The sequence below is a fragment of the Buteo buteo genome, chromosome 19, assembly GCF_964188355.1.
Source record: "Buteo buteo chromosome 19, bButBut1.hap1.1, whole genome shotgun sequence".
NCBI lineage: Eukaryota > Metazoa > Chordata > Aves > Accipitriformes > Accipitridae > Buteo > Buteo buteo.
In genome coordinates this window covers 196,247-206,582 of record NC_134189.1, presented here as the reverse complement: position 1 = coordinate 206,582, position 10,336 = coordinate 196,247, and the positions used below count along the sequence as shown (strand labels likewise).

The window sequence follows — 10,336 nt, the reverse complement described above, 5'->3', positions numbered from 1 at the left end:
ACAGAAGTTCAGCATTGGTGTCAAGCACTGAGCCCGTTTGATGTGGATACGATGCTCCTGGGTCACAGTTAAAACATCTCACACTGTGTAGCTGCAGTACAGGCAGTTTCCATTGTCAGTAATGTGTCTTCTGGAGGTAGTCGAGGCTGCAGCCATACCTCCATGATTGTGACTCCTCACAGGTCCCTATCATGCCCAGCAGTCTGATGGCAGCTTCAGACCCCTCAGACATCGCTGACTCCTCGTTATTCTTATTGAGCCCCATCCAAGCACAGGCTCCGCACAAGGCACCGGCTGCCTCCCACAGCTCCTCCCTGCCCTGGGCACCCAGGGGAGAGCTTGCAGGAGCTGGGGGGCTCCAGGACCAGCTGGAGGAGGTGGAGGCTGCCGTGGTTTCACCTAATTGCTCAGGCAAGAGGTTTCAGGGTCTGGAGAAGGGGGCAGGCTAGGGTGCTGTGACTGGGGGAAGAGCCAGATCAGCAGGAAAGCAAAGAGGAGGGCTGCTGCGGAGGGTCGCGTGTTTGCCAGGATGGCCCCTTGCTGTAGGGCCAAGGGTCGGGAGTGGTGGGGAACCGGGCAATGGCCGCGCTGTTCTGTCCCCACCCGCCCACCAGCCCGTTTCCCAGGGCAGCCCGTGACGCGATGAGGGAAGACAAAGATGGCGGCACCTCCGCCCCGCCGCCTCTCTCCGGCAGTGGCGGCCCCGCGGCAGCGCAGCGGCAGAAGGCGGAGGTCCGGGGCGCCCCGGAGAGGTGGGGAACAGGGCGGTGCAAACGGGCCGGCCCGCCCCGCCCCGCCGCCGGGCTGCGTCCTCCAGCCGCGGCCTTGATCCGCCGTTCCGGGCAGACAGAGCGGTAGGAGGGGGCCGGGGCGCAGCGTGCGGACGGCGCGGGGACCGGGGCCGGGGTGGCCACCAGCAGCCGCGACGCTCTGGGGGCTCCCGGCGCCGGGCAGGGGTCGGTCCCCGGGCAGCCCTTTCCCGGGGCCGCGACCAGCTGCCCCAGGGCGCCCTGAGGCGAAGGCCCGGGTGTAGCGGCCCTTCCTGCCCGCCTGGAGAGACCCCCACCCCGGAGCCGGGGGCACCCCAGAGCCGGAGCCCTGCTGGGCCCAGGCTGGGCAATCAGGCTTTGCCAGGAGTCCAGATCGTCAGGCAGGTCTGCGAGGAAGGGGCAGGTCTACGGTCACACCAGGGATCAGGCCATGGTTGTCAGGATCAGGCCTGGTGAGGGCTGCGGGGGTGAGACACAGCCCAGTGATCAGCAGGCTAGGCCATGGGTCCTGGGGCTAGCGCAGTGCTGCTGAAGACCAGCACTCCTGCAGCATTGCTGGGGCTGGTCCTGGGCTGAGCTGAAATAGGCTCATGGGGAGGAGGAAAAGAAGTAGGGGAGGCCCAGGTGTGGCTGATGGGGACCATTAGGGCCTGTGAGTGCTCTCAGGGCCTTGACAGCAGCCTCATCTCTCAGCCCACCCTCCTCTGTCCTCACACCTTACGGAGGTACGGGCTCAGCAGGGACTTGCTGTAGAGTGATTTAGTTGCTGTGGGCTGTCAGGGGGCTGTTTAAGGGAGCAGAGACCTGAGACAAGCCACTGGTAAGGGGATATGATATGAGAGACTTGGGGATGGGGATAGTCATGATGAGGGGGCCCAGGGGTTAGAAGGGCTTGGGGGTAAAGGGGAGATATTCAGTCCACTCCTGGAAGATCCCCAGAGGCTGGGTATTACTGGGCGGTTCACTCAGGAGCCTGGGGTTGAGTAAGGGTCAGATGTAGCTCAGTGACTGCCAGGCAGATCAGCAGTGATGAGACAGGTTTGAGGTGGAACAGGTGCCTGGCGGGTTGTGGACCCATATCCCGTGCAGGGTCCCTGTCTCAGGGGCTGGGGCTGTGTGTGTGTGTGTGTGTGTCAGCAGTGACCTGTGTGGCACATAGCCAGCTGCTCTCTAAAAGGTGCTGAGTGGTGGTGTGAAAGAGGAGAAGCACCAAGGTAAAAGATGAGAAGGTGGTAACAGTCTAGTACTGGAGGCAGCATCCTTATTCCCAAAATTGTCTTTTTGGTCCAGGACAGGTGCCAGGCTGACTGCAACTAGCTGGGGGAATTCTGTGTGGTTCCCTCTTGCCGGATATCCTGTGCCTTCTCGTTGGGTTGCAGGTGCTGCAGAGACACGGAGAGGAGCCTTTCTCCTCGTGCACAGGGAAAGCTTGTTTCTTCCTAGGAGCACCGCTAGTACGTGCTGGGAGGAGGATTCCCCAAACAGGCAGGCAGGGATGGCAGCTTAGGATGTTGAATGGGGAGCTATAAATCAGCATGCTGCTAATTAAGACCACAGGAGGCTGGTGAGTTACTAAAGACTTGTATTACTCTTTTCAGAGCTCTGGGCCATTAATAACATCCCTGGGACCTACTCCGAGCACGTGGCTCTCCAGGGACATCACTTGCGAGCACTCTATTTTGGGCATGTTCTCAGAGTTGAAGTTCCCTGTGCCCTGGGGCCATGTGGCAGCCAAGGCCTGGGGACCCTCGGAGGGATACCCTGTGCTGTGCTTGCATGGCTGGCTGGACAATGCCAACACCTTTGACAAGCTCATTCCACTGCTTCCCAGAGGTATGTCTGGCTCATCAGGATGGTTCTTGTTGTGTTGCAGGGCTGCACATCTGATGCTCTCTCCCTTTCAGATTGCTATTATGTGGCAATGGATTTTTCTGGCCATGGCTTGTCATCCCACCGACCTGCAGGCTCCCCCTACCATTTTCTGGATTACGTGAGCGATGTGCGCCGGGTGGCAGCAGGTGGGTAGTTTAAGGGACCATTGAGGGGATGTTTGTGCAGGGAGTGCTATATTGCTCCTGTTCCTTAGAACAAGGGGCAGCATTTACTGCCAGGAGAGGGGTTAGCTCCCTCTGCTTCTCCCCTGCCTGATGTTAGCCGCTGCTTTGTGACCACAGATGGAATAAGCATCCCTCTTTCTCACTATTTTGTGAGAGGAAGAAACAGTAAGCCCTCGGAAGCAAGTGTTTCTATACTAAAAAGCAGTAGTGGCAAAGTGGTGGATGCAACTAAATACTTTTGCCAGACTGACTTTTTGTAAGTAGTCAGCAATCTCTAACCAGTGTTAGGTGTAAGTTGGCAGCTTGCCGCTAGCTTTAGTGTCATACAAAGAAATCTGAAAGCCAAGGTGTCTTGGGCTCCTAATAAATCCTGATGTAACTGCCCATCTATATGCTGATCTTGCGTGAGGTTGTGGCATGTGCAGTTTTGCATCCCTCATTCAGTGTACAAAGAGCCTCTAGAAGCTCTTTGATGTGCCAGAACGTAAGACACATCTTTCAGTGAGGTATATTTCAGATGGGCAGCACTGATGAAGCAGTATTTTCCCATAAGCCTCTTGGAGTGCCATAAAAATGAACTGAAGAGGCTGATGTGCTAAATGGTGCAGAGAGCTTTCACTTGGAATAATCATACTTTCATCAAGGCAGCTCTGTGTCCTCACAGCTCTTGCGGGATGCCCTGCAGCAGGATGGTCTGTCAAGGTCTCTCTTCCAGCAGATGCTGCCCAGTTAGGCTCATTTGCTTCTTGCCAGTCTTGTGTGTGGCAATGAATGGGAATTTGCTGTAGTTTGCCATACAGAGAGAGCTTGAGAGGTGCGTGACTTAACTACCAAGGAAATAAGGTAGTGGATGCTCTTTTTCTTTAAAACTGGCCTACTTAGCCACCTCATTTCTGGATTAGAAAGCAAATTAAGCAGTGCAAAAGCCCTCCTGGGAGAAGGGGCCCGTGTTAGTGGAGAAGCAGCAAGATGCCACTGCTCTGGTTTCTAATGCAGCACTGTCTGTTTTTGTCTGTTGCCACTTAGCCTTGCAGTGGAGACGGTTCACCCTGATGGGTCACAGTATGGGTAAGTGGCTCTTGTCCTTGTAAGCTGTGAGATTCGTGGAAACAGGAGTAGATAATTAACTTACAAGACATGCTGCTTGAGTGATTAAAATATCTGTGCCGTTGTTTGAAACGCCTCTGCTTTCAAGACCCTGCAGTAAAAACAGTGGTAACTCTTGCTGTGGGCCTTTCCCCCACCACCAGAAGGGAACAGTGGTGGACAAAGAGGGGTGGTCTGCAGCAGGAGAATTTGCAGCAGGCCTTCCTGCCTGGTCCCCACAAGGCCACAAAGCCTGGGGACAGCAGGGCCCTTCTTGGTGGGTCATGGAGCTTGCTGAGGAGAACTGGACTCCAGGCTCTATCTCGTTGTGCTTGGGACATGATGGGGATTTGCCACAATTTGGGTTTTGCTCCCCAGGGCTGCTCTGGCCACAGCTTACAGGACCTGCACACCATAGCTTTTTAACTAGTACCTCCTCCTTGGCCTTTGCTTCTTGAGAGGGAGATTGGGATGGCACAGGACGTGGAGTCCAGCTGGCCAATAGCCCTGCTCTCTGCCCGCATCCTGCCTGCTGGGAGGGCTCTACTTGTAGCTGGGGCTTTGTCCCTTGGTACAATGTACATTTCTGCTTCTAAGATAGCTCTTGCTGTGAGAAACGAGAGTTTCTGTTATCAGGGGGTGTCCTGTGCATAACTGAGTACCCTTCTCTCCTTTGCAGGTGGGTGTGTGGCAGGAATGGTGAGTAAAGCATCCTTTCTTCACGGGGTTTGTGACTTCTGCAGCTGGAACAAGGAATGAAGGGATAGACTGTGTGGGACTTGGATCTTAGGGGAGGAGAGGCCCTTCCCTGACCCCTTCTCCAGTGTAGCAGGACAAAGACATCACTCAATGCACTCAATGCTCAGCTTTTCTCTTTCTCTCATATTGTTTCATCTCTCCTCAGTTCTGTTTCCTTTATCCTGAGATGGTGGACAAGCTGATCCTGCTGGAAAATCTTGGCTTTCTGCTAGGTCCAGAGGTTAGATTTTACATGTCCTTCCCCTCCCTTTTTTAAATAAAAAAATAATTATTTTTTTCTTTTCGTCATTTGGTCAGAGAAAGCACTGATGTGACCAGTTCCTGGCAGGTCACACAAGTCTCAGGGCTCTTCCTTTTGGCAGGCACAGATCTGCTACTTGTTGCATGGACTGAGGTCCCCACTTAGGGTGGCCCTTGGGGGACACTTACTAGCGATCCACATTCTGCAGTCCCTTAGCACCAAAATTCACTTGTCTGTGCCATGCCCTTGTACAGAGGGAACTGGAACCTCTGTCCAAGCAACTGCCAGCTAAGGCTGTCTTTTTGCCAACAGCTTGTTGGGTGATCTGGGTGTAAGCCTGGTGGATTTCTTTTTCTGTTCCTGGCAGGACATAAAGCTACATTCCCAACCTGCCATCATCGCTACCAGATGCTAGGGCTTTGATTGGCAAAAATGGGACAGAAGCCCAGGGTCAGGAAGACAAAATACCAGATTTCCTTTGTTCTTTTGGACAGTTGTCCTCAACTCAAAAGTAAGGTTGAAAGGGGTAGAAAAGATCACAAGGGTAAAAAGTTATTAAGTAAGTTATTTACAGCAGTGCTTGGCTTTCTGTTCCTACCTCGCCTTTTAACTATTGCTGTTCCCTTTTCCCTAGAAATGGACATTTTTAATATGATTTCCGTAACTGGTACCAGTTCTGAGGGATGTTGAAGGGTGAAATGCCCTCCTCTACCCTCTGATAAGGGGTAAAACAATTCAGAAGAGAGGGGTTACTCCTGTTCCCTACCTCTCTGTTTCAGGACGCTGAGGCGTGGCTGAAATCAAAACGGATGGTGATTGACAAATTACTGAGTCTAGAGGCGAAGCAGCAAGCTCCCAAAGCACGGAGCCCCGAAGCAGCATTGCAGAGGTGGGTTCCCATCTGTCCTCTTCATTTGCTGCCTGCCCTCACCTTGGACAGAGTTATGGCTGCATGAATGAGAAAGGGAAACTGTCCCTGCACTTCCCTTTTCAAGTCCTCCTCTGGAATCTCATCAAGACCTTTTGCTTCTGTGGCCAGAAGCTTCTGCTTCTTCCTGCTCTTTTTCTGAAGCAGCCCAAGAGCTTTCTGTCACCTTGTTATGCCATTTTTGCTTCGCTTCCTCCCATTTCCAGCAGCAGTCTCTCTGCTATGTCTTCCCCAGGCTCTTAGAAGCAAACAGACATCTGACAGCAGAGGGTGGGGCAATCCTACTGCAGCGAGGAGCAACTGAGACACCCGCTGGTAAGGGGCTGCGTGGAGACGGGGCCCATCACAGTGCTGGGCCAACACTGGGTGTGGGAAGGGAGCAGTGCCAACAGCCATTGTCTTCTGCAGGGTACAGGGTGCCCCAGCTACAAGTTTACACAGCCTGAATGGGATCAATTAAGTCTGGAGGCAGAGCTCTCCATTCCCAGCAACCAGGGTTGGTGCTCAAGTCCTAGGACAGCTAAAGAAAAGAAATAAAAAAGAGAGATCTGAATCAATCGTGTTCCTTCTGTCTCAAAAAGTATTGGGCATACCCCAAAAGTGAGGAGAAACAGAGGAACTCCTGCTCCTGTGAGACACAAAAACCTTCTCTTGTGTTTTTTTTTATTCTAGGGCTGGTGTATAACAGAGACATGAGAGTCCATATGGTGAGCATTGCTCTTCTGATGTGCCCCCTGCTGCTTCTGAGCCCTGTGTTTACAGAAAACTCAGAGGTAGTGCAGGTCCACTCACTGAGCCCAGGCCCTGCCTCCACCCAGCCATTCACATTCTGCTTCCCTAATTCCCACATCTCTTTTAAATGCTGCTGTTAAAAGAGCCTGCACTCAATCATTAACTGACTCAGCTTACAGAGTCACTGGAAAATGTTACTGATTTTTTTAGCAGTTCCTCTGCCCCAGGGCCTCCTGGCCACATTTTCCTGCCATTATAACTCTTCAGACAGCAGATGGATGGATGCTTTCGGTCAGCTTCTTTGTCAGGTCACCCATATGAGGGGGAGAGAGAGTGAAGCAAAGTCCTTATGTTTGATACTTTGATAGCTTTGTGCCACTTTTGAGCAAGTAGGGCCTCCTCTACCTGTGCTACTGCCAGGGTATGAAAGCGGGAGTAGTGTACTGTCTCCTTTTCAGTAAAAGGATTTTTAAAGCTTTTCTCTGCTATGAGATCATTCCCATATGTGCTGCATCCCACCAGGCAGCATTGTTGGCAGTCCTGAAACACAGCTGGACAGAAGGAGCCTTTGCAGAGCCAACTAATCTTGTGCGCAGCCTGGCTGCCTGTCATGTCCCAGCACGGCAACTTCGGGGCTGCAGCCAATTCTGCCTTCAGAGCTGCTAGTGTGGCAAGGGTTGGGGACACCCCTTGCCCCCAGCTGCTGTCCCTGACTTGCCACTCTCCCTGTCTTTGCACCTGCAGCAGAGTCGAGAGTCCTTCACGGTAGAACAGTGTGTGAAGCTCCTGCAGAAGATCCAGGACCGTGTTCTCATCATTATGTGAGTGAAGCACAAGCCAAACCAACCCCCGCTGCCTCCCTGCAGTCCTGGTTGGAGGGAACGAAGGTTAGAAAGGAGTCCTCTGCTACCCCCTCCTCTGCAGTGGCCACTCAGACCTTTGGGCCAGTTGGCACAACAGTACAGCCTCACATCTGAGAAGCATTTCCCAGTTCCCCACCACTGCCCTGGGCTGGGCAGGCTCCTGGAGCAGGCAGAGAGGAGCTGGAATATCATCCTCGCAGCCTGGCGCTCTGTTTTCAGGCTGGGCCTCCCTGGTGCAAGGCTGACTGAGGAAATGCCAGTCCTGCCCATACTCCTGCTTCACGCTCCTCTCCCACAACTTTCCGTCCCTTGGCCCTACAGCAAGGGGCCATCCTGGCAAACACACAACCCTCCACAGCAGCCCTCCTCCTTGCTTTCCACCTGGCCTGGCTCTTCCCCCAGTCACAGCAACCCAGCTTGCCCCCTTCTCCAGACCCTGAAACCTCTTGCCTGAGCAATTAGGTAAAACCACAGCAGCCTCCTCCTCCTCCTGGAGCTCCCTGGCTCCTGCAAGCTCTCCCCTGGGTGCCTGGGGCAGGGAGGAGCTGTGGGGAGGTAGCCAGTGGCTTGTGCAGAGCCCCACAAGCTGTTAAGCTGTCTGGGTGGGTAGCTGGTTCTGTCAGTCCTCTGCATTTTTCCCATCTCCTTAAAGGAGAAAATGTGCAGGGCTCTGGCTACCTTGGCCTGTGTGGTGATGTTAAAAGACTCTAGGGAATAAGAGGAAATGCTAGAAGTTGAGAAATGAGGTGCAGTTTTGGATTCTGTGGTCTGTTGAAATCGTAAGAGCTTAAGCATTTTCCTGCTTGTCCAGAAATGCACCATCAGGAGGAGGACAAGTCCTCTAGGCCATACAGAGTATGTGCATTTGAGCGTGGGATGTCACCTTGTGTCATCACCTGCAGCATGGTACAATACAGCATGAGCTTGGTTCTGCAGGAGGTCTAATGCTGGCTTCTCCAGGAGGACTGCCCTGGTACCTCCCTCTCCAAGCAGGGCACACCCTGTTTAAAGGCAGCAGCTTTGGCAGTGGGGGGGTGGTGGTGTGAGGGAGGGTCAGAGGGGAGATGTAAAAGCTGTATGGAAGGAAAAAGTTAAGAGCAGAAGACAGGGTGGGGGCAGGGAATGATGTACTCGGAGCAGTTAAGGAGACAGCCCTGCAGGGGACAATATTTAACCACTCTCCACTCTGATAATACTAGGCAATCTCCCAAGGTTTTAAACAGATAGTTTGATAGAAAATAGCTGCTTAGCCAAGCTGTGTGGTGCTCCTCTGACTACCATGTATGACCCTGTAACCCTGCTGTTTACAAGCAGCCTGGAAAGAGCAGTGGACTCTGTCATTCCGCTGTCTTGGGGACACTGCTTCTGCCCAGGACAGCAGCAAAGACAAATGGAGGCACACGATGGCTGTACTGAGCCTTGCTGTTTTTTTCAGAGCACAAGATGGACTCTTGGTACCGCACAACCTAGACAGCACAAATCACTTTGTGAAAGCCCTGTGGGAGGCGTTTGAGTCTACCCTCAAACAGGTGAGAGCAAAATCCATCCTCACGTCTCTACTCTGAGCGCTGCCAACCCGAGAGCAGCAGCTTGGTGGACACCCCCCAGTAGGTGGTTTGTCCTGAACAGCACAGCCCTCATACAGGGGGAAGCCAACTTTGCCCCTGCCTGCCAAACTCCCAGGTTAATACTGCCCTCTGGATCCAGCTCCTCCCTTGTCCTGCCATCCCTGTCCTGCCTCGCTTGCTGCGCCTCCCTGCCCCACAAGCACCACACAGTAAGCACAGCTTGCCTGAGGGAACACTTTCCTGGTCCACATCTTCTTGTGTCCTTTCCCTCCAGCACATCCAGCTAGTAGAGGTGCCTGGGAGTCATTTTGTGCACCTGAACGAGCCCGAGGTGGTGTCTGGGATCATCGGCAACTTCCTGACTGCGCAGAACACCAGAGCGAGGCTCTAGGAAGCCCTTACTGCTGCAGCAGTCTAGGAGAACAGGGAGCTAAAAAGCAGGCTCTGGAAGAATTGTCACCATTCCTACCTTGCATCCAAGATCAGTTTCATGATGCTCTTTCGTAAGCTTAGCTCGCTGCAGGGTGGAAGCAGGTCTGCCACTGTTCCCTGGAGGATTGCTGAGCAAAGCATCTCAGTTGTCAAAGGGAATCTTTCCTCCACTTCCAGCTTTGTGAGTAGAAGGATAGAGGCCCAGAGTGGCCTTTGCTTGCTTGCTCCTAACTCACACCCTGAAATGGAGCAAGAATGCATGCAGAGGCATCCTCTGTGGGAGCAGCAGCACCAGCTGTAGCATTCCAAGAGACAGGTGGCTCATCTTGCCTCCTCCCTGAGGATGGTGCAACCAGTCTCCCCCCAGGATTAGACCTACTGAAAAACCAGGAAAGTGTTCTGCTTCTCTGCTTACTTCTGTGGGTGCCTGAGCTGAGGGCCTCAGTGTCTCTGTTCTACTGTGAGAGCTGCTGCTTTTTTAAAAATCAGCTTAAAGAGCTCACCTGGGCATGGAAGGCCATTTTAATGGAACTGCTAGGGAATGAGTCACTAATCCTCTAGCTGAAGCAGCTGGCAGAACTGCTAATAATGGAAAAGTTGGCAGAGATGATTTCTGTCCTTGTAAATAAAGACTAATCTCCCAATGTTACCTCTGTCTTCCTGACTCTATAGGAGAGTGAACCTCTTTTCTTTTGGGATGCTCACCCAAGCAGCTAAAACACTGATCTTGGAAGGCAGTGATTTTTACATGCTGTCTGCTTTAGATAGGGCATATTAAGGATCCATCTGCCTCCTAGTTAAATTGATGTAAAAAGCTACTGAAGCAAGCAGGCCTGGCAGTCTCCCCATGCAACGGAAACTGCATTTGCAGTGGGTTTTCTAGGAGAGGGTAAATCCGTT

General features: G+C 53.0%; 1 protein-coding gene across 1 annotated transcript; it reads left to right on the top strand.

The window, feature by feature from the left end:
• Positions 1-658: 658 nt before the first annotated feature.
• On the top strand, positions 659-10,085 carry SERHL2 (serine hydrolase like 2). The gene is given in 13 exon segments (XM_075051034.1): positions 659-780; positions 782-854; positions 2,369-2,603; positions 2,675-2,788; positions 3,854-3,895; positions 4,593-4,612; positions 4,818-4,892; positions 5,693-5,802; positions 6,077-6,156; positions 6,514-6,548; positions 7,318-7,394; positions 8,872-8,965; positions 9,279-10,085. Coding segments are annotated over 13 exon segments (1,194 nt in total). The 3' UTR covers positions 9,396-10,085.
• The last annotated feature ends 251 nt before the right edge of the window (positions 10,086-10,336 follow it).